This window comes from Plecotus auritus (assembly GCF_963455305.1).
Source record: "Plecotus auritus genome assembly, chromosome: 8".
NCBI classification, from domain to species: Eukaryota; Metazoa; Chordata; class Mammalia; order Chiroptera; family Vespertilionidae; genus Plecotus; species Plecotus auritus.
The window spans coordinates 104214936-104239310 of record NC_137782.1 but is presented as its reverse complement, the minus strand read 5'-3'; the positions used below and the strand labels follow the sequence as shown (position 1 = coordinate 104239310).

The following is a 24375-nucleotide window of genomic DNA, read 5'->3' as shown; positions in this document are numbered from 1 at the left end:
TCTGGAGAATGGCGCAGACACATGTTTAAAGGGGGTAGGGAACACTTATTCAAGTTGGAAGCTCACCTTTTTCCAGAAAAGTTTCCCCAAGGCCTTTCCTGAGCTGATGCCAGACTCCCAGGGCAGGAGCTGGACACTAACCAGGGCACCTCCCAGGGCCACTGACCTGCCCCAGGGAGCCGAGGGGAAACCTGCTCCTCTTCCTCGTGGCCGCCTTCCCTGCCAAAGCCTTCATCGGGGCTAAGATGCTAAGACTCCAAGACCTGCGCTTGACCGTCCCTTCTGCAGCCTTGCCCCAACCTCCGCCTCCCTTAGTGCTGGACCTCGCCATGGGCACCCCATGGGAGCCCGGTCAGGATGAGTCTGCATCCACCAATCTGTTACGCACATTCCAACAGAGCCTTGTGAGGAAAAGTAAACTTGCAAGGATGCATTTGATTAAGAAAAGTAATAAGGCTTTAAAATATTTCTGTGAAGCCCTAACCGGTTTGGTTCAATGGATAGAGCATTGGCCCACGGACTGAAAGGTCCCAGGTTCAATTCCAGTCGATGTTTCTAACTCTCTATCCCTCTCCCTTCCTCTCTGTATCAATAAAATATGTTTTAAAATAAAATATTCCTGTGAATAACAACCCTTCACATCTTCTTCCTCTTTAATATGAACCAAGGGTGACTTATTCTGCACTTGACATTTATGTAAAATGTCAGGTGAAGGACATTAAAATTCCCCATGAAAATCTGAAGGAAGGCCTGCCCACGTTATGATAGAACAGTGTCCAAAACAATAATTTTCCAGAACAAATGCCTAAGTGTGGCAGATGGGGGCATGGAGTGCTGGCAAAGCAGGCCAGTTCCCATCCCAAGAGAGGCCAGCTCTGGGCGCATGGGTGCGGGCCGTGTGTGGGGGTGGGCGGCCCGGGGCGGGGGGGCGGGTGCCACGCCTGTGACCCAGCAGCACGACCCCCGCCCCGCCCCTCGACAGGCCACGCCGTGGGAGATTCTACTGCGAGAAGTGCATCTGCTGATATATAAGCACCCATGGCGCTTATTCATCACCTTTTCTTCCCACCTGCTCCTCCAAGGAGCCAGAGCTGCGAATACAACGGCCAGCCCTAGGCGCTGGCGAATATTCTGTTCCTGTTGGGAAGCCATGCTCGGGATTTCTCAGGAAAACTTCCCGCACACATCCTGGCCAGAACCCCTGGCCTCAGGCCTGTTGTCCTCACTCCTGCCCCTGGGCTGAGGCAGGGAGCCCGTGCATGGCCATCTCACTGGGAGAGGAGACAGCAGGGGGGCAGGTGTGGGAGCCCGTGTATGGCCATCTCACTGGGAGAGGAGACAGCAGGGGGCAGGTGTGGGAGCCCCTGTATGGCCATCTCACTGGGAGAGGAGACAGCAGGGGGCAGGTGTGGGGAGCCCGTGTATGGCCATCTCACTGGGAGAGGAGACAGCAGGGGGCAGGTGTGGGGAGCCCGCGTATGGCCATCTCAATGAGAGAGGAGACAGCAGGTGCGGGGAGCCCGTGTATGGCCATCTCACTGAGAGAGAGACGGCAGGTGCGGGGAGCCCGTGTATGGCCATCTCACTGAGAGAGAGACGGCAGGTGCGGGGAGCCCGTGTATGGCCATCTCACTGAGAGGGAGACGGCAGGGGCCAGGTGTGGGAGCCCGTGTATGGCCATCTCACTGGGAGAGGAGACAGCAGGGGGGCAGGTGTGGGGAGCCCGTGTATGGCCATCTCACTGAGAGAGGAGACAGCAGGGGGCAGGTGTGGGGAGCCCGTGTATGGCCATCTCACTGGGAGAGGAGACAGCAGGGGGCAGGTGTGGGAGCCCGTGTATGGCCATCTCACTGGGAGAGGAGACAGCAGGGGGCAGGTGTGGGGAGCCCGTGTATGGCCATCTCACTGGGAGAGGAGACAGCAGGGGGCAGGTGTGGGGAGCCCGTGTATGGCCATCTCAATGAGAGAGGAGACAGCAGGTGCGGGGAGCCCGTGTATGGCCATCTCACTGAGAGAGAGACGGCAGGTGCGGGGAGCCCGTGTATGGCCATCTCACTGAGAGGGAGACGGCAGGGGCCAGGTGTGGGAGCCCGTGTATGGCCATCTCACTGGGAGAGGAGACAGCAGTGGGGCAGGTGTGGGGAGCCCGTGTATGGCCATCTCTGAGAGAGGAGACAGCAGGGGGCAGGTGTGGGAGCCCGTGTATGGCCATCTCACTGGGAGAGGAGACGGCAGGGGCCAGGTGTGGGGAGCCCGTGTATGGCCATCTCACTGGGAGAGGAGACAGCAGGGGGCAGGTGTGGGGAGCCCGCGTATGGCCATCTCACTGGGAGAGGAGACAGCAGGGGGCAGGTGTGGGGAGCCCGTGTATGGCCATCTCACTGGGAGAGGAGACAGCAGGGGGCAGGTGTGGGGAGCCCGTGTATGGCCATCTCACTGGGAGAGGAGACAGCAGGGGCCAGGTGTGGGAAGCCCGTGTATGGCCATCTCACTGGGTGGGAGAGGAGACAGCAGTGGGGCAGGTGTGGGGAGCCCGTGTATGGCCATCTCACTGAGAGAGGAGACAGCAGGGGCCAGGTGTGGGGAGCCCGTGTATGGCCATCTCACTGGGTGGGAGAGGAGACAGCAGGGGCCAGGTGTGGGAGCCCGTGTATGGCCATCTCACTGGGAGAGGAGACAGCAGGGGGCAGGTGTGGGGAGCCCGTGTATGGCCATCTCACTGGGAGAGGAGACAGCAGGGGGCAGGTGTGGGGAGCCCGCGTATGGCCATCTCAATGAGAGAGGAGACAGCAGGTGCGGGGAGCCTGTGTATGGCCATCTCACTGAGAGAGAGATGGCAGGTGCGGGGAGCCCGTGTATGGCCATCTCACTGAGAGGGAGACGGCAGGGGGCAGGTGCTGGGAGGCGCTTTCAGGTGGGAGCGCTGCCCAGGCCTCAGCCTCCGCAGGTCTCTCCTCGCCCTTCCTGCTCTCAGGCGTCCCCACGTCCAGGCACCAGCAGCCAGGTGCTGCCTTACCTGGAGGAGGACCGGTGCCTCTGAGGCGTGCTGTCTGGGCCAAAGGACAGGGAACCTGGGATGCAGGGCCCTGGGCTTCTGAGAGCCTTTCTCTGAGGCGGGGGCCGTGTATGCACACATCACCTCTCTCTTGCCTCACGCAGTGAAAGTGTTTTACTGAGGAGCTGCTACCAGTTCCTGGGTCTTTTGAAAGAAAAAGAAGAACAAACAGCAAATTGGATTTACTTCTGAGGCAGTCCCACCTGCAGATAGGAGCATGCCGCATTCCCTTCAGAGCGCACACTACTTTTCACGGGGTTCACCCTGCCTTCACAGAGCATGTCCTCCACGGGGCAGAGTGGCCACAGGAGGGTGCGTTTCTGTCCCAGGCAGAGCACTGCGCCCGGTCACCCTCCTCGCTCCCACCTCTGTGACCAGCGACCCAGGAGCAGCTGTCTGGGAGGAAAAGCAGGCGGGGCAGCGGCCAGGCCCGCTTTTGCTCCACCACCTTCAAGGGTCTGATGTCACCCGCGAAGGCCGTTCCTCCCTACAACGCATCCTGGGCCTAGAATAGGGGCTGCTGTACCCCCTGACTCACAAGATGCCTGTGCAGCCTCACCAACAGGGATTTAGGAAGTACCGGCTTCTCCTTCAGCAGAACTTGATCCCATTGGGTATTCGGGAAGAGGTGATTTCAGGCGTGGATTGCAGGTGTACCCCGATATGACGCTGGTCAATAACATTTCTAGTGTCCTGGCTTACATCCATGCCAGCGTCCCAAGTATCCAGACCATGTCGTCATCCCCTCTTGTTCACTTAGAAGTCTTACTGATGAACACCAGTTCCTACATAGATGTCTCTTTGCATGGGCATTAGAAATATTCAGCTCTATAGTCATGTTCTCCTCAAACTAATCTTTGTAATGCAGTGTGTGGCCTGTCCCATGGTGGGGTTGGGGATCTACTCATTCTCCGCTTTCTGCATCTTTCCTATTGCCTCCAGGATCACAGGGTCAGGAGAAGACAAGATCGCCCCTTTGTATGTAAGAGTTCTCCAGAAGTCCACATGGAAGCCAATGTCAGGGTAAAAGGGGCTGAATCCAGATGGAAGGAGACTTGACTTGGGGTGGTGAACACACAATATAATATATAGATGATGTATTAGGGAATTTTAAAAAACTTTAAAAAAACTTTAAAATGCAAAAAAAAAATATCACCAATTGTAATTGTTTAAGCATTGTGGGGGGGGGGGGGGAGAGGGGAGTGAGACTGACAGAAATAGAGACTTGGCTTCAAGAATGCCCTGACAATTCCATGCACACAGTCAGACGGAACTCCCTGGGAACATAGGCCTGGCCTGCCTGCCCGAGGGGGGCATCTGCCCAGTGCAGGGAGTGGCAGCCACGCCCTCGAATCCTTGCTCTGAGCCTGTTTGCAGAGCAAGAGGAATACCATGGACCCACCCCTCACACCAGCTGCTGTAGCATCATGTCCAGCCACACATGGGATGCCCCCCACAACCTTCTTGCTGATGTCAAAGAGCCATCCTGTGTGTGCACGCCCAGCAGTGCCATCTGCAAGCTGGTTCTGCCCTGTCCTGAGGCCATCTGTCCAAATAAAGAGCATGTCCAATCCTGTTTGTGGCATTGACAAGGCAGCCACAGAAACCCGTTCCAAGCTGCACCTGTTCCTCACTGCCTGTCCGAGGACAGCGGGTGACACCAGCCTGGGAGACTCGCCTAGACCGGGAATGACAAAGCAAAGCCTAAAACTAAAGAGATTTTGGAATACTAGCTGCATGGAATGAAACCTCTTCATTTATAAAATATAAAATCTCGCCAAAACCGGTTTGGCTCAGTGGATGGAGCGTCGGCCTGCGAACTGAAGGGTCCCGGGTTCGATTCTGGTCAAGGGCATGTACCTTGGTTGTGGGCACATCCCCAGTGGGGGGTGTGCAAGAGGCAGCTGATCGATGTTTCTCTCTCATCGATGTTTCTAACTCTCTATCCCTCTCCCTTCCTCTCTGTAAAAAATCAATAAAATATATTTTAAAAAAATTTAAAATATATATATATATATAAAATCTGACCAAGGAAAACATTATAAATTCAATTTAACTCAGTAAATGACTATATGCATGATTAGGTATTAAATGTGGTACAGAAAAAAATTGACTGAGCAACAATCCTAGTGATTATTTCATATTTTCTTCATCTTTGTATAACATAGCATGTAAATTTCCATCTTCAACTTTGAAAAAAAATAAGTTGACTTTCATATTATCTGGGAATGGTAATAACAGAGAATTGAAATATTTTAAAAATTCTTCCATCAGTAATTACGCACGTTTAAGGATGATTTACTGGCCCGCAGCTGCTTTAAAAGTTTGTGTTTCATGATGGAAATTGCAACCAGAAAGTAAACTTTAGTTACTCCCGAGCACACCATTTTCCTGTCTGAACTGCTAAGATGAACAGTACTATTGTACCTCATCCAACAGAATGCCTCCCTCTGTTCTTGGGAAACCAGCAGTCCTACATAAACAATAAGGAATTGGGCCAGGAAGGAAATTAAATTCTTAAAGGAAGTGCCCTCATAATTGTAGTTCAGTGGCTTGCAGAATGGGCTCCCAGAACACCTCTGGACTCCAGGGTCTTTCCATGAAGACCTGAGCAGGGAGGATCTCAGCCCCATACCCACATGCAACTAAAGATTCACTGAAAACAAAAATACACTTGTCACAGGCACATAAATACACATCAAATGCCTCTGCAGGGTTCTTGGACAACTGCAATTCTTTTTTAAAAAATTGTATTAAAGTCTAGTTGGTATACAATATTATATTAGTGTCAGGTGTACAACATAGTGATTCCACAGTTATATACCTTACGAAGTGATCACCCTGAAAAGTCTAGTTGGATATACTACTTTTTCACAACAATTATCAAATGGCTAAATTTTTTCAAAAGCACTAAACATAAACACACACACAATTCCCTAAGACCAGACTCAAGACCAGAACATTACTGTGTTTAAATCAATTGTGCTGCCCTAGTTGGTTTGGCTTAGTGGATAAAGCATCAGCCTGCAGACTGAAGAGTCCTGGGTTTGTTTCCAGTCAAGGGCACATGCCCGGGTTATGGGTTCAATCCCCAGTAGGGGGCGTACAGGAGGCAGCTGATCAATGATTCTCTCTCATCATTGATGTTTCCATCTCTCTCTCCCTTTCCTTCCTCTCTGAAATCAATAAAAATATTTTTTTAAAAAATAAATAAGTAAATAAATTGTGCTGCCCATGTGTTAGTATTAACTACTTCTATTACACATTACCTTTATTGACAAAGATTCAAAAAGAAAATCAAGGAATGAGAAGAAACAAATTTTAGCAGAGAGCTGTTATTTCTGGGAAGACCAAGGAACATGTACCTTAACTAAACCTTTGAATGAAATGAGGGTAGAATGTGGTTGGAAGAGAAAAAAATGTGGTAAAGAAGATCCCAAGTCATAAGGAGCTTGGTCTTAAGGAATTATGAATTAAAACAGGGAAACGACATGCCAGATACAAAAGACCACGTATTGTGACTCCACTTATATGAAATGTCCAGAAAAGGCAAACCTATAGAGACAGAAAGTTGATTAGTGGTCCTTGGGGGTTGGGGGGAGTAGAGGAGAGGATGAGGTTTCTTTGTGTGCTAATAAAAATATCGCAGAATCAGATTCTGATATATTTGAACTACTCTGTAACTGTATTGAAACACTTTAAAATGGTAAATTTTATAATATGTGAATTGTATCTTAATTATATCTTAGTGTAAATGGGTAAACCTGGGCCCTTGATGCAGGCCCTTGAAGACGAGTGAAGAACATAGTTGAAATGAAATTATTTAAACAGGCTCTTGATCTCAGAGAGTTTATTTTTGAGCTCCTGGAGCAGAGGAACCATATCTGACCATTCCGTGTATCCCCTCTGCAGAATTAAGCACAGTATTATGTAAAATGAGTGCTTAAAGAAACTATTTGATGACTGTCCATTGATTAAATCATGGCCAGGTTCCTGCACTGTCTTTGCCATGATGATAAATAAAGACGACAAAGCTCTCCATCCCACTCCTTCCCTTCGCTGCCACTACCTTCTCTTGTAGAAACACTCTGTCCTCTGGTCTAATGTGACAGTATAGTGTACTCACATAAAGCTCAGTCTAAGTCACACTGACATTGGTCTAATTTTCTAGAATTGTCATCTTTACAAACAACCTTGAGCTCATGTTTTCAAGTTAGTGTTCTGGCTTTTACTTCCTAATTAAATGAAAAGGGCTTAAAATTCACAAGACTTGCCTATTCAGTTATTTTTTGTTTGTACTGTGATCATTTCAGTAGGAATTAGAAAGACTAGTTGGGAAGCTGACTAAAATACCTGTAGGTTTTACAATGAGGAGGATTGTTTAGACAACGCATACAAATCACACTGAGAAAACCGAGTGCGGACATTGTAGGCGATGCTTTTCTCCTATGGGCGACTGGGCATGAGAGCATCATCATGCGGCTGCCCTTGTCAGAGCACACAGAGGACTTCATCTGTGTCCTGAGGTTACAGAGACAGGAAATTAATAGGGTAAATATGTTCAAAGGCTCTCAGAGCACAGATTTCCCTCATCTGTCCTCTTTCATATAATGTAGACACAATGAGCCAAGACTGTCGTGCTGATTGGGTGTGTTAGCACATGGAAAATGCCAAGTCCCTAGAAAGGTGTCTGAGGCACAGGTAGCACTTAGAAAGATTACACATGAATATAATTGTATTCCTACTGCTGGAGGCCTGATACCTGAAACTATAAATGGCAAATATATAATACAGAGAAGACCCAGGGCTATAAAGCATGCCCGTAGCACTTACATACCTGCAGCAATATATGAGCTCCCGCCGACCTTATAGAGAATGTGGCTGGTGAAGGGGGCTGCACAGATGATCAGGAAACTCGCGGTCACGACAGCGACTACCCCCAGGAGCATGAGGACAGCCCAGAAACCACGGTAAACTGAAGATCCCAGGAGAAAAAGAGAAAAGAAAAACACACTTAGACTGTGAACACAACAGATTGTGACGCGGTGAGTTTCTTGCCTCTTCATTTTTCTAATTGCTGCCACAGCACTGCCAGGTGGGACCCAGCTGTGGGTCCTGGCTTCTCTTTAAGTGGAAACCTCACCAGGTGACTTTTGACTCAGGGAAGTCAGCCTTCACTCAACTCATGCTCAGGGTGTGCACCACCCACATGCTTAGTAGACTTTGGGAGCTCAGTTTCCTGACCGGATGTTCCGCTTTAGAAGTGGAACACCTAAAGCTCTAAAAGAGTTCTCTTGAGTGAGTACCCATTGGGTCACCTAAAGATGCTTCAGACCAAATGTACAAAAGTCATGAAAGGAATTCACATGTATAAACACTGCCAGTTACTTCTTGCTAAGATAATTTTTATAACAAAAACAATAAGCAAAGTCAAAAAGAAAACTTTTGTAAACAGATTGAGATTTTAAATTAGATATATCTAAGATTTATTCTTTCTATCAACTTTGTTCTTAAAAAGGTTCAAAATGAGAAGTTATAGTGATCTTTTATTTAAGGACCAGCAAGGTTGAATTAATGGATACAGCTGGTAGAAAATAGATTGTGGTTTTGGTGATATGTTCATAGTAATCAAATAAAGAGGAATACTAATGATGATCAATTGTGAATGGAATAATTACCAATCTATTAAACAAATGTATCATTTCCCAAAGGCTAAAACACAAAAATAAATTCCTTTTGGTGTAAACACAGGAAGGCTCTGTGAATCATATTAAAATTATAATTTTTATGCAAACATAAAAATGTTGAATGAAGCAAAGAATGTTTTTTCTCAACAAGCCCACCTGGCAAAGAAAAACATATGTCAATCAACTGGAATCTTAAAGAAAAATGCATGGGAAGATAGGAATTTGAAGAGTCATACAGCTAAATGGGAAAAGAAAGCTGGGGTTTTGTGTGAATAACTCAGTCTTGAAGGCAGGAATAACAAGTGGAATTTACCTAAAAACCAATGCTGTTGATTTTCATTCACTTTATGTGCCTCATCATATCACATGGCAGGTTCCGTGGCAGGTGTGAAAGGTAAAAACATTAATGAGAGGAGCCCATTCTGCCCATCCCCTGGTCACACTAAAACTGGACAATCATGGCAAAGACCTAGCTGAGGACTCCAGAAAGCAAACAATGTCAAGTGGATTAAGGAAGGAACTCGAATCTGTAGCTGAGGTGAACTCAGCTGTAAAGACTCTCCCGAATTTTTCCTTTTTTTCTCCTTCTGAACTTGGCCTGAAGGTGAGCTAAGTTGGGAAATTTGTAAAAGGTGCAAACAGAAAAAAAAATACCCTAGTTAAGTTTTCATTCTGCCTATAGAAGCAGAAGGAAGGGGCCCTACAAGCCAAAGTATAGGGACAATGCCCATGTCTACTTATCTCCTTGTGTTCTCTCAGTTCTGCCTCAAAATTAAATCTGCACTGCTTCCCCAGTAGAGTTGTGGACATTTATGATCCCAAATGATGATTCAGTCCTCCAGATGGAAGAATTTCACATCTATTGTGCAAAAAGTGGGGGGATTGTGGTGTGTGTTTTCTCTTTCTCCTCCTGCTTTGCACTGTGGTGTAACTACATGAAACTGTGCCACAGCAAAGGAGGCCAAAACTCTGAAAGAGCCCAGACTTTCTCATAAAAAAAAACTGGGCAAGAGAGTCCTAGAAGCCAGAAGATGTGGGGAAAATCCCACAGACATACGAGAACTGAGACGAGAATCTCTATGTCTGTGTTTGAACCTACTCAAGTAATGAGGTCACACCTCAAGTTACCCATATGTAGAAAAATGCCCAAAGAAGTATAATAAAACTTTAAGAACTGAATTATAGTTCTTGGGTGATAAAGTCACCCAAGTACCAGAGCTGGCCCGGAGGGGTGCATGTCCCCCTGACCTATATAGCATAAAAATAACTGAAAATTGAATTGACATTGAAACTAGAATCATAGAAGAAATGAGCAGACCATGCAGGTCAATTGCCTATTCAAACAACTAATCAATATTTGCCAGAGAATTTTAACAGTATGCCTAGTCTGACAATGTAATCTTCAAAAAGTCCAAGATACAATCCAAAATTACTTTATATGCTAACAACCATGAAAATCTGACCAATCCTCAAAGGAAGAAGCAATCAGCAGATGCCAATCCAAAGTTTCAGATGTGTGAATTAGTGGACAAACTTTAAAATAGCTATTAGAACCACTTTCTATAAACTAAAGTGAACACTTTTGAAATGAACAAAAAGGTAGAAATTCTTAGCAGATAAATAGAGTCTATGAAAAAGAACTAAATTGAATTTTAGAATTGAAAAATACAATATCTGTAATTAAATATCCATTATGCAAGCTCAATGGCTGAATGGAGATGAGAGAGGAAAGAGCAGGTGAACTTGAAGAATGAGCAATAGAAATTATCCAATCTGAACAACAGAAATAAAAGAGATTGAAAACAAAAATGATTAGATAGAGTCTCAGAGAATTGTGGGACCACATCAAATGATCTCATATCTGTGTCATGGAGTCCCTAAAGCAGAGGCAAAAAATGTCAGTGCAAAAAGAATATTAAAAAAAAAAAAAAAGAATCCCTAAAACTTTCCAAATTCAGTGAAAAATAAATTTACAGGTTCAAGAAATGCAACAAATTCCAAAGAGGATAAATTCAAAAACTCAGCCCAGACACATCAGAAAATTACTGAAAACCATGGACAAAGAAAAAGTCTTGAAAGCAGCCAGACTGTGGGTGAGGTGGAGATGCCAATATTAAATGTATAGACCAACAGTCTCAAGGACTGAAAGTTTCCCATGAGAAAAGGTGGCTGCCAGAAGACATCTTTAAGATGCCAGAAGAAAAGACCTATCAACCTAAAAGTCTGCTTCTAGTAAAAACACCTTTGAGTGATGAGAGTGAAAGAAAGTCATTTCTCAAGTAGGAAAATGGGATTTATCTCAGCAGACCTGCTCTCCAAAGATGTGTGAAAGGAATTTCTTTAGGCTGAAGGGTAATGGCACCAGAGTTTACTTGAAACTTCCAGAATGAAGTAAGTGATAACAGAAAAGATGAATACCTGCATAAATATAGAACACTATTTTCCTCATCTTAATTTATTTAAAATATATTGACTGTTGAAATGTAAAAATACACTGTCAGCATAACACAGGAAAGAAATATAGGTTTGGAATCAGAGTAATATAGTGTTTGCCATTTATACATGTATGTAACCTTGAACTAACCAGGTCCAAATGAACCATGAAGCCAAGGTCTCATGCAAGCAGGAGGGAGGAATTATGAATCAGGCTACAGAAAAGACAGAAAAAGCAGGACACCTCTCTACAGAGAGACTAAGAAAGAGAGGAAACACCTGGAGAAGGAGACTGAGACAGAGCCAGGCAGAAAGAGGGATAAATGTTCCCCAGTGCCGAAACCGGTTTGGCTCAGTGGATAGAGCGTCGGCTTGCGGACTGAAAGGTCCCGGGTTCGATTCCGGTCAAGGGCATGTACCTTGGTTGCGGGCACATCCTCAGTGGGAGGTGTGCAGGAGGCGGCTGATCGATGTTTCTCTCTCATCGATGTTTCTAGCTCTCTATCCCTCTCCCTTCCTCTCTGTGAAATATCAATAAAATATATTTTAAAAAAAAAATGTTCCCCAGAGCTGCTGTCACTGCTGACAACGCTAGCTCCTGTCCTTTCATTTGCTCTAACAAAATAGCCTGGCTTTTCATTCTGAGTTCCCTGGAAAAGGCAGGAGCAACGGATTTGTGTTTAAGGGAAAAGGGGATCTGGCTGTCTGGAGACACAGAAATAGCTTTCAAGTGAGATTCCTTACTGCGGTCACCGACAGTGTGCTTTTCTTTCCTGCCTGTGCTTCAGCTTTCAAAGTTGCTCAACTTCAAGACTATTTCAAAATGTCTTGGAAGGTCCTGTTTCTTAGCTAATGATATCAGCTAGTTTGCATATGTGGCACACTTTGATTCCAGAATTACAATGTTCAATTATAATGAAGAATCGTCATGTGGAATTGGGTAGAGTCCTTTCACTGGGTGAAGTAAAACTGAGGCCTTCAACATGAAGAGAATTATATGATACTAGAGGCCCAATTCATAAACTTTGTGCAAGAAAGGCCTTCCTTCCCCCAGATGCCGGCACCAGCTTCCCTCCGGCACCCGGGACCCGGGCTTCCCTCACAGCCCAGGCTTTTTCTGGAAGGACATCTGAAAGGACCTCCAGTCTAATTAGCTTTTATTATTATAGACTAGAGGCACAGTGCACGAAATTCGTGCATGGGGGGTCCCCTCAGCCCAGCCTGCACCCTCTCCAATCTGGGACCCCTTGGGGGGTGTCCAACTGCCAGGATTGGGCCTAAACCAGCAGTTGGACATCCCTATCACAATCTGGAACCACTGGCTCCTAACTGCTCACCTGCCTGCCCACCTGATCGCCCCTAACTGCCCCCCCTGTTGGCCTGGTCACCTCCAACTGCCCCCCCTGCCAGTGTAGTCACCCCCAACTGCCCCCCACTGGCCTGGCCACCCCTAACTGCCCCCCCTGCCGGCATGGTCACCCCTTAATGCCACCCCTGCCAGCCTGGTTGCCCCCAACTGTCCCCACCCGCTGGCCTGGTCCCCCTTACTTCCCCCCCCTGCCAGTGTGGTCGCCCCCAACTTCCCCCCCACCAGCCTGGTCACTCCTCACTGCCCCCCTCTGCCAGCCTGGTTGTCCCACACAGGCCTGGTCACTCCACACAGCCTGTTCGGTCGTCCGTTCAGTTGTTTCAGATGTGACGGTCACTTAGCCTTTTATATATATATAGATTGGAGCCTCTCCCCTTACTAATTTTTACTTTGATGGACATCAGTTTTCTAATATAGAAAACAATATTCTTCACCTAAGTTTATAGTAAGGATTGAGGAAATATATAAAAAGTAGCATGCAGTAAGACTTCAAATATGTTTTCTGTTATTATTACATATCTGCAGTTGGCACTTAAAGAAATCTATCTACTAATCTCATGCATCTGGAATGGGAACAAGCTTTCAGTACTAATATATAGAACTGTAAAATTTTGGTGGGAAGGATGTTTTTGTTTGGTTAGGATGTTTTTGTGGTTTATATTTTTAAATCTCCTAGGTCTTAAATGTGTCTCAGAGAACCTTAGTCTGTTTCCTTGTTCGTTATATGAGCCATTAAAACAAAAAAGCTTTCCCTGAAAGTTTGGACTGTGCCAAGTGAAAATATCTCTAAAATCCATCTGTGCTATTAAATACAAGTCAATGCTTAACTTGAGCAATACTGAATTTCTATTAGTTCCTATTAGAACATGAAGCAAGATTTATAATGTAAGTGGGTTTACATGTACTCTATATCATCACAATTTGGATCAATCAAAAGAAAGTCTCATTTGAATCTGTGAAAGGCAAGAATTAATGGCTATTTCCAAAGAAATGAAATTCTGTTGATTCTAGATAAAGTGGTGGTGACTTGACTTAACAAAGTGTTCCTTGGTCAAGTGTGTAAACACAGAGAAAAAAAAGGCACCTACCAGGAAGAGCTGCTGGTAGCTAACTGGGCTCAAATTTTAGAAAACGGAGCCTAGCAGCCATTTCTGCACAGAGGCCTCTCAGGCAAGATGCACTTCATGGAAAAGCCTGTGTTGAACTTCCTGGGCTGACCAGCAGACCCTGAGCGATGGATGAATGGATTACTCTGATACAACATTTGCTGTGAAAGAGAGAGCTAAGGGACTACCTGGCTAAAGGAACCTGATAGCCTCTATCACCTGACTCGTTAGGCTTTTATTGTAACAGCACTTTGAGATAAAGTTTATCTTTTAGATACAATCAGTAGGGTACGTAATATTGGGAGGACATATGTGTTTGCAGTGTCCTTTAAGCAAGGACACCCAAAGATTAAGCATAAGGATTCCAGTAAACACCCAGGGGTCTGCAAGTGTTTGGAAAGGTCAAGAAATAATTAGGGGACCCACCTTTGGCACATCCCTTTTCTCAGAATGTCCTCCTTACAAACTTTCCAACCAAGTCTCCTGTGCTCCCCAACACTGAACTACCTGCCTGCCCTGTGTTTCTGTCAGCTGAGCCAGCCCTTATAAAGGTTTCCTAGAATCCTATTTCAACCAATAGGATTGAGTCTTCCCCCATCCAATCATAGTTGCACAACCCTGGCCAATCAGAGTCGTTCTATTCTGACCCACAGTGCCTTTTGGACCAATCAAACTTGAGGATTTGGAGTCCTCATTTGCATGAGGACAGACCAATCAGAGACCAAGGGCAAGGACTTCAGTCCATATAAACCACCTCCCCTCTGGCTTTAGGAGTACACTTTCCCTTTTCACTTACGACTGAAGAGTGTGATTCCTTGGCTGAGCTGAAACACTAAGATGCCTCGGCAGAGCAGAGCTGTCTAGAAGGAGAGGGCCTGGCCCCAGGACTGCCTCACAGCTGTGCTGTATCAAAATTGAGCTGTTCTGCACTGAATAAAGCTTCCTTCTTCACAGCACCCCAAATTGGAGGTTTTCCTGTTGGTGTTGAATTGGCATCAATGACCATAGATTGATAAGTGTAATGAGGAGGATGACTAGTAATTAGTCTAACAACAGATGATGTAGAAATGGTTCTCCCAGTGTCCTTAGTTTGTTTTCCTGAGTAGATTTTTAACCTTACAGTATTACTTTTACCAATTTGCTTAGTAATTTCATTCTAGTAGCTCTAGAATCATCAGCTCAGAGTATGCTGAAATTTCCTAACAATATATTCCATATAAATATTTCATTTCATATTACAGTAGGTCCTTGGGTTACGTTGAAGATCCATTCCTATGGCCGATGTAACATGATTTTCACGGTAAGTTGGGACCCACCTACATAAGTACCTACATCATTCACATGGAGCACATACAAAGTAGTAATGAAGTGAAACAGTAAAAAAAATTTAAAAGAAAGGTAACAATTCCTGACCTTTACTTGTGGTAAATAAATAATAAAAAACATAAAGCACATATGTACATACGTCGAAATGACGGAACTTTTTTTTTAAAATAAATAAATGGGAGATGGTGACATAACCACAAAATGATGTATGCTGAGTCCGACATAACCCGAGGACTGCCTGTATTACAATATTTTAACTTCTATGAAGTATTTTCTAGTTTTCAATTGAGAACGATCCTATTGCTTTTTTTTAGTAGAAAAAGACATCAGGTCATTCAGATGGTCTAGTTCGTTAAGTAAATGTGTATATAGAATGCAAAGCTATGTTCCTGATGTCTCTGTTTTTTTTTGTTTGTTTGTTTGTTTGTTTTTTAATCCTCATCCGAAGATATTTATTGATTTTTTTTTTTAAAGAAAGAAGGAGAGTGAGAGAGAGAGTGAAATGTGGATGGGAGAAAGAAACATCAATTGGTCGCCTCCTGTACATGCTCTGACCAGGGATGTAACCCGCAACAACCTAGGTATGTGCCCCAATTGGAATGTAACCCGCAACATTTTGGTGTGCAGGACAACGCTCCAGTCAACTGAGCCACCCAGCCAGGGCCTGATGTCACAGTTTTATTTATAAAAAATACATTACATATAGAGTATTAATTTAATTGCAAATTCAAATTTCAGATTCAAATATATGTCAAAGGAACTCATATCTGGGGTATATCTAAAAGGTTAAATTCCAAAGAGGCATAAATAGAAGTGTAGGGAGACATCCATTAAAAATCCTTCAGGCAGGAAACATAAAAATCATCCAAGCCCAGCTCTGGTGGCTCAGTGATTGAGCGTCGACCTACGAACCAGAAGATCATGGTTTGATTCCCTGTCAGGGCACATGCCTGGGTTGTGAGCTCAATCCCCTGTGCGGGAGGCAGTTGATCAATGATTCTCTCTCATCAGTGATGTTTCTATCTCTCTCTCTCCCTCTCCCTTCCTCTCTGAAATCAATAAAATATAGATATTTAAAAATCATCCAAACCTTCAGGACAGGGAAGGCCATGAACAGAGTGGTCTAGTAATTGTGCACATTAAATATGTGTGCACGAGCGTTTGTGCTTTTGCGCCTGTGTGCAGACCAAGATGGGAAGCTAATGCCAGAATTGGCATCTGTTCTTAGTTGCATGTAAAGGGTTAGAAAAATAAAGCCCTGCCATATTTCTTTTTCCAGTAGGAATGTAATAAACAAGCAGACACTAAGACCTCATTAATTGAGACAATAGCAAAAGCAGCGGGGGTTTTAACTGAGGATTGTTTGAGAATAAGTTCCATTCCAAACTACTGGCATGCAGACAAGAGCTCCAACTAGTGTCTCTCCGGGACTTGGGCAAGCCGCCAGCTTGCTTGAGCACTGGGCTCACTGCTAACCTCCTGAAGCCACCGAACTTAGCAGATATACCTCCAGTCTCTCCAGGTGCCAGGAACCCAGGAACAAAAAGTGCCACGTAAGATACACACAGCCTGGCCCTCAGAAGTGAGTCCAGAGAAGGAAAGCAGCTGTTTAACCCTGGATGGCAGGCGCCCTGGCGGAGGAACGCAAAGGAGCCTTAGCCCATGGCTGCTGCGCAGAGGCCAGCCTGGGTCTGGGAGGGCGGAGCTGAGCTGACCTCTAGCAATGCGCTGGGCTAGAGGCGATGGCATCCCATCGCAGGAGCGTTCCAGGGACTGGAGAAGAGAAAGTGGCTCCCTGCAGCTGTCCCAGGTAGGTGAGGGGAAGAGAAAATGGGGAACCTAGACAGGTAGTCAAGGCTTTCTGTCCACACCTTTATCACTCAGGCCTCCAAGTATGCGGAAGGTCAGCCCTCAGAAATGAGTGTAAGAGCCTCGTCTGCATCGGAACAGCATCCTGGAACTGCGTGGAGGATGGACTGGCGGGACAAGCGCCGCAGCAATGACAGCAGCCCCTGGAGCTAGAGCGGCACCGCATGGAGAGGAACAGCTCTAGGGGCTGCTGCTCCAGGCGTTGAGACCCCAGCAGCGTGAACCATTTGTTCTGTCAGGATATTAACAAACCTCTGATTTCATAAGATCATACTTTACACAGCAAACCTTCCATATAGAGTCAAGTAAAAATGTCAACCCAAATGACTACAATTCCAAATTCAGAGTTTTTTGATAAATTATTCTGTGTGTATAAAATGTAAATTATTTGCAGTTTAAAGATGCACTGATGTTACTCATTTTGCAAAGCCCGTGTCCTGCCTCAGACAGCTCACCAGCTGGTTGATGAAGCTAATAATGTGTGCTCACTACTCAGGCACCAAGGTGCGAAGCGTCCCCCCCCAACCCCCCCGCCCCACACACACATACCCTACCCCCTACCCCCACTGACCCGGCCATGGGGGCCCACACCAGCTTGCCCTGCCCTACCCTATAGCTGGCCTTGGCAGCGCTGCCAGGTCTAAAAGTACGGCGATACCCACCCAAAGCAGAAGGAAGACTGTGGGCATGGGCATGCCCGTGTCCCAGCTGCGTGACTGGGGACCTGCCAAGCCACGTGCCCTGCACAGTCCACCGGTTTCTCGGGAGGAAAGAGCAAGGAGGGACAGGACGGAGGCTAGTCACCTCCCATTGGTGAACACTGGCAGCGAGGGAGTAACGGAGCGAGAAGGTGCAGGGCAGGCTCAGGCCTTCCCCTTCCCTGCTGGTTGTGACCTTGGGCGGTCCCTGGAGCAGAGAGAGGGGTTTCTTCACAGGGTGAGAGCTTCCCAGGTGTGGGAGGAAAGCCAGAGTAAGATCTCCTTTGCCCGCCTGATGGTGTTGGAGCTCACAACCTGGGCATGTGCCCTGACAGGGAATCAAACCATGATCTTCTGGTTCATAGGTCCACGCTCAACCACTCAGCCACAAGAGCTGGGCTTTAGATATACCCCAGATATGAGTTCCTTTGATATATACTAGGTGTATCAGATAATAATGCGGATTTTTTTCAATAGATGGAGTTACACATATGTTGATATATATGCAATTTGATATGTATGCTATTTTGTTGTATTAAAAACAAGTTTTAAAACTTCATATGTCAAATTTGCTGAAGGTGTTAACATCATAGATATTTTTAGGCTTAAAAATGTCAAATTTCATGCCAAAAAAAGAGCATTTGCGGGTAGTTTTAACTCATTATTTTGAAGAAAAAGTTATCATATACTTTGGGAAGCTTATGGTGAACATGCCCCATCTCAAGATACTTGTAAACGCTGCTTTAAAAGTTTAAAATTGATGATTTCGATGTGAAAGACAAAGAACGTCCAGGTCAACCAAAAAAGTTTGAAGACAAACAATTACAAGCATTATTGGATGAAGATGTGTGTCAAACTCAAAAAACAACTTGCAGAAAGATTAAATGTTGCTCAGCAAACAATTTCCTATCATTTACAAGCAATGGGAAAGATTTTAAAGGAAGAAAAATGGGTGCCACATCAACGGAACGAAAGACAAATGGAAAACCAAAAAGTCATCAGTGAAATGTTGCTTCAACGGCACGAAAGAAAGTCTTTTTTGCATCAGATTGTGATTGGCAATGAAAAGTGGATTTATTTTGAGAATCCCAGATGCACAGAATCATGGGTTGGTCCAGGTCAACCATTAACATCGACTGCAAGGCCAAATCTCTTCGGAAAGAAGACAATGCTCTGTGTTTGGTGGATCAGGAAGGTGTGGTGTATTATGAGCTTCTAAAACCAGGTGAAACCATTAATACTGATCGCTACTGACAACAAATAATCAATTTGAACCACTCTTTGATTGTGACATGACTAGAATGTACCAGAAAACACCGCAAAGTAGTTTTGCTTCATGATGACGCACCATCACACACTTCAAAACCAGCTAAAGACACGTTAAAAGATCTTGCCTGGGAAGTATTAGCCCACCCACCATATTCACCAGACCTTGCTCCTTCAGATTACCACTTGTTCTGATCGATGGCACACACACTTTCTGAGCAGCACTTCAAAACATACAAAGAAGTGGAAAATTGGGTCTCTGAATGGTTTGCCTCAAAACAAAAGTTCTATTGGGACAGTATCCACAAATTACCTGAAAGATGGGGGAAATGTGTAGCTAGCGATGGACATTACTTAGAATAAAGCACTTCTGATGTTTCTCTTGAAATTATCATGTTTTCTTTGATTACAAAATCTGCCATTATTAACCGGTACACCTAGTATTTGAATCTCCAGGGGCTGCTGTCATAGCAGCCAAACATGTCCCTGCACGGCGCTTGTCCCGCCAGTCCATCCTCCACGCAGTTCGAGGAGGGAGGTCCGCCAGGTGTCCAGGGCGCCTGGGCAGTTGCAGGGGTGGAAGAGCCCAGGCTGCTGCCCAGGAGTGGGGGATGGGGATGCGCTGGACAGCGGCAGCGCTGCATCCTCAAGGTCGCAGTCTTGAGGCAGGAGGTCTCCGAGTGAGGTGCAGCGGGTCAAAATATGCCCCCCAGCACATGCCACTCTGGCATAAGAATTCCTTTAATCTACTCTAGAAATAATTGGAGCAACTGATAATCAACATGTGCAGAAGAAAACCTTCTAGGAGTTTTCCTTCGCTAACCACAAGCAGGAACTTCGGAGAAATGAGAACTGCCATACATTCCCTCTTCCTGGGGGGCTTGGCATGAGGAAGACAGACAGAAGGGTCTGCACATAGCCCTTATGCAATAGCCCTTACATGTAGCCCTTATACAATAGCCCTTACATGTAGCCCTTATACCAGGGGTGGGCAAACTTTTTGACTCGAGGGCCACAATGGGTTCTTAAACTGGACCGGAGGGCCGGAACAAAAGCATAGATGGAGTGTTTGTGTGAACTAATATAAATTCAAAGTAAACATCATTACGTAAAAGGGTACGGTCTTTTTTTTATTTCAATAGTTTTATTCATTTCAAACATTTTAACAAGAAGAATGTAAACACTAATTATTATAATTTGAAACTTCAAAAAATGGAGGAATCATAGCACAATAACATACCTTATATTGAAGATGGCAAAGGCAAAATAAAATTGCCTAACAAAGGAAAGGTACAAAAGCCTTTCAAATTAAACTTAAATATAATAAAATAATTTAAAACTAAAACAAATAGAAAAGAACAAAATGTGTAAACAGTAAATTAAACATTTTCTTTAGTGCAACTTCCAAATTATGCCCGGACGTAGATGTAGATGGCAATGTAGACAGGGTTGAAAGGTTTTTGGTCTTTAAAACATCAACTTCAGTGGGAACAGTGTTGTTGGTCTCCTTTTTAGCTAATGCTCTGATACTGTGCTCTCCAGGGGCGTGTCTCCCTACATCACCACGATAACGTGTCTACGCATTCCCAGGGTGATGTCGGGGGACGCGTCCGTGGGCATTACAAGGAGCCTCTGGAAGATTGAGAGGTTGTTCCTTCTACTGAATGGGCGGATATAAATCCACCCACTCAGAAGAAGGAGCTGCGGCCGTGTTTCCCGACGTTGCCATGTTAACACTGCTGCTGGTGAAGGAGCGGAGGGGAGAGCAAGAGAACCCTCCGCTCTTTTGGCTCCGCGGGCTGGATAGAACAGCCGAACGGGCCAGATCCGGCCCGCGGGCCATAGTTTGCCCACGGCTGCCTTATACGATAGCCCTTATATGATAGCCTTTATATGATAGCCCTTATATGATAGCTCTTATACAATAGCCCTTATATGATAGCCCTTATACAATTGCCCTTATATGATAGCCCTTATACAATTGCCCTTACATGATAGTCCTTATATGATAACCCTTATATGATAGCCCTTATACAATAGGCTTATACAATATTCCTTATACAAGAGCCCTTCTCATGCATTCACTTCCCCACATACTCCCTAGTCCCCTTCTCAAGTTTACCGCCCCAGACCAAACTCCTTTCCCATTGTCTTGTCACATATACACAGTTATTATTTTTTTATTAAAAATGTATAAAAAAAATCTCAGGCCTACGTGTGTCTTCCCTATGTATTTGTAACAATTGCAGGGCCCCAGTCACTGAATCTGAGAGGGCAGAGGGAAAAGCCCTCCCTTCCTTACAGAGCTGTTGTGTACAGAGCCACTCAGATCCTGGCACAAGGCAAGGTGAGTACCCAGAGCTTACCCTCCAGCTCCCAGGTCCTCCCGAGGCCTGCTGCCTGGACTGGGGGCTCCCACCCCTGCCTCAGCGTCAGAGCCACTTGGTGGGCTTTAACACCATTCCCAAACCAGGGTTCCAAACCAGACAACTGAGTGAGACTCTCTGAGGGTGGGCGCTAGCAACCATGTTGTTGAAGCCTCCAGGAGAGCGGGCTGTGCGGCCAGCTGAGATGCACTGCAGCCCAGCCTCCCTGGAGCTCCTGGTTTCATTGAGAAGTGCTATACCTATGCCATGGCCCAGCCTTTACAGGGTGTCTCCCTCTGTCATCACAGCAATCCCTGGTGTGTATGTTACAAATGAGGCTCAGAGAAGTTAGATGAAATTCAAACATTAAGTAGCCAGGAAATGGCAAGGCAAAACTTTGACTCGGGCCCCTCTGTGCTCAGCCTCAGACACCTGGAGTGTCTGTGTTTGCTGTGCTTTCAAATAAATTGTCACTGCTCCATCTAAGTGTTCTAGGCTCACACCCTCCCCCGGCTGCTCCTACCTCATCCTGCAGAAACACTAACGGACCCTGACAATTGCTGCGGGGAAATGCTGTCACCGTGCTTCTGGCCGTGTGTGATGTCTTTCCCCGGCTGCAATAAACAGCCTCTCACTTGTCCTTCCATGTCCAATCACGCCTCCCTGAAGGGACATAGTGCAGCTACCCTGTCATCTCCACCAAAAGGCAGGAGAGTGTGGAATCAGTAGGAATATTGACTCAAGAGCTAGAACACCTCTCACCAGGTGTGTGGCCTTGTGTAAATTGTCCCTGCCTCACTTTAACCTTCCATAAAATGTGATAATAATACCTATTGTATAGTGCTGCTAAGAGGCTCAAAAGAGTTTACACAGGTCAGCACTGAGCAGAATATCTGGTCTCTGACTCAGTCAGTGTTCCTGACACATGCCAGCCACTGGACTAGCGCTCTATACTGTCTTTACTTCCTTTCATCTCCACCTCAATTCTTGACTACGAATTCCTTAAGGCAGACACTCAATCTTATTCATCTGTCTAACCCCAGAGGAAGCTTTATGCTCAATAAAATGTGAATGAGCGAATAATCAGTAATGAATCACTCAGTTCCCACTGAAATCTCAAGGTATACAGCCAAAGTTGGTGGAATAGTTAATAGCCATGGAACAGAATAAAGCTAACGCATTCAAAACAGAAATACATCACGATCTTGACCTTATGCAACTATTTAACAGTTGGAGAGCCTTTATCACTCAAATCCCTACTAGGGAAAACCAGGTGCTTAGAAGAACTGAGGAATCAGGGGTGAGATGCTATGACCAAGGTACCCAGTCAGAGTGCTGAAGCCTGTCCATGCTCCTGAATAGCAGCCCATGGCAGCAAGCCAAGAAGATCAAGAATTTCTGTTAAGTGTTCCTGCCCAGCTCTGAAAATGCCAGAAAACAGACACATTTACCCATTCACCGATTCCCTCTAAAAAAAATCTTATCTGTCCCTGAGAAGACCTGTTATCCTTTATATCAACCAATGGAAAGGACATTTGGAGGACATTTTATCCAATGCTTTTTTGACATTAGATTTGAACCTGCTCACCCACAGCTTTTTTAAACAAAATTGAATATAAACATTGCAAAGTCTTGCTCACTAAGTTGTAAGTATTCTGTGTGAGTCTTCATTTTTATGCCAAGATTTGTCTCTATACATTTCTAATACTCTAGAAATCACATTTCTTTCAGGGATTTTATACTGTTTTATAGCAACCTGCATCCAGGTTGCATTCCTTCTCGTGGGGACAGGACCAAAAGTAGGTTCTACCACTTCTGCATCAGAAGAGTTAGTTTAGAAATTCCATGGCCTAGAATTATTTGGGATTTCCCCTTCTGCTTATCATAAAACACCCAACAAAAGAATGATTGACAACTAAATTGGATTCCACTCTTTCATCCACCTGTATTCAAATTTGTGATTGATTGAAAAACAATCTACCTTATGTCAGGCACTGTGTTAGGTATGCACATATTGTTGATATGACATAGAAAAGTACAATGTGCACCATCAACAGTCTAATAGGAGAAAAATAAATACACAATCAGATGACTATAGCTATGCCAAGTGCAAAGAGAAAACTGTGTATATTACACAAGAACAGAGAAAGGGTACTTGACCCAATTTTGGCATACTACTAATGGCTTCTTGGAGGAGGTGATTCTTAAAAGGGAGAACAGAAGTACAGGAAATGGAGGCAGAGAGGAGAAAACACAGGAGGGCAGCGGCATGTGCGGGCAGCGGGCAGTGGGAAGCATTAGTGTTAGAGGAAGTGGCCAGAGGGGGCAGATCATGGTGGTTCTCGTAGGTCGTTTTCATTGGAACAATTCACCCACGCTGTATGAAACTTTCCTATAAATCATGAATCACAATAACTGAAATTAATATTAACTTTTTATCCACAAGGAGCTTCACTCTATCAATATTCAAACCATTGACAACATGTTTGCAGTCCGGGTTATTTTTTTTAACTTTTTTGGGGGGGTGGTATTTCAGTAAGAAAGAAATACAAACAGAAAGCAGAAAAACACATATTCCATTTTTTCTTATAGAAGTTTATATTTCCTAACATATTTTTAAAGGGGTAAAATACTATGAGATAAAGCCACCAAAAAAATCTGACAGTTTTTCACAGTAACTGCCCTGCCTTGTGGGGACAATGAAATGGGCAAAGAAACCTTATCAAAGAATTGGAAGGAACCAAACACATTTCTAGGAAGAAAATAAAGGTATTACAATGAGAGTAACCATCAGCTGCTGGGGCAAGAGGGCTGTACCAGCAAGTAATGGCCTGTCCCTGGCAGCGACTACCTTGAAGAATGCTAGGCCAGCTCCTGTGTAATGTGGATGTGAACCCCACGTGCAAGCAGTGCTAGCTCAGCCCATGTAAGATGAGTGTCTCATGGGGACAGACAAGATCGCTAGGACACAGCTGGCATCTCTGGCAGGGCAAGCATGCCTCGTTTATTCCAGAACAAATGTTCTCACTTTGCTTATTCACAACAGATTGAGAGTCATGATTTCCAACTTTGTACGAAACGTGATCCTTGGTGTTCAAAGTCAGTATTCACCAAGTACAATACCTAAAGCCCTGTGTATGAGGCAACTGGTGGGATGGGGGCCTTGGCCTGGAGCCACCTGTGTCCCCTGCCACCCATCC

General features: G+C 45.3%; 1 protein-coding gene across 3 annotated transcripts in view; it reads right to left on the bottom strand.

Moving 5' to 3' along the window:
• Positions 1-24375, bottom strand: part of TMEM182 (transmembrane protein 182) — an 80004-nt gene that overhangs the window by 18900 nt on the left and 36729 nt on the right. For 2 of the 3 annotated variants that reach the window (XM_080684250.1, XM_080684251.1), the window contains one exon: positions 7893-8030. In XM_080684250.1, the coding sequence (XP_080540376.1) occupies positions 7893-8030 (138 nt within the window). Of the gene's footprint in view, positions 1-3016; positions 3200-7892; positions 8031-24375 lie in introns of all 3 variants that reach the window. The other variant, XM_080684249.1, reaches the window with a different exon arrangement.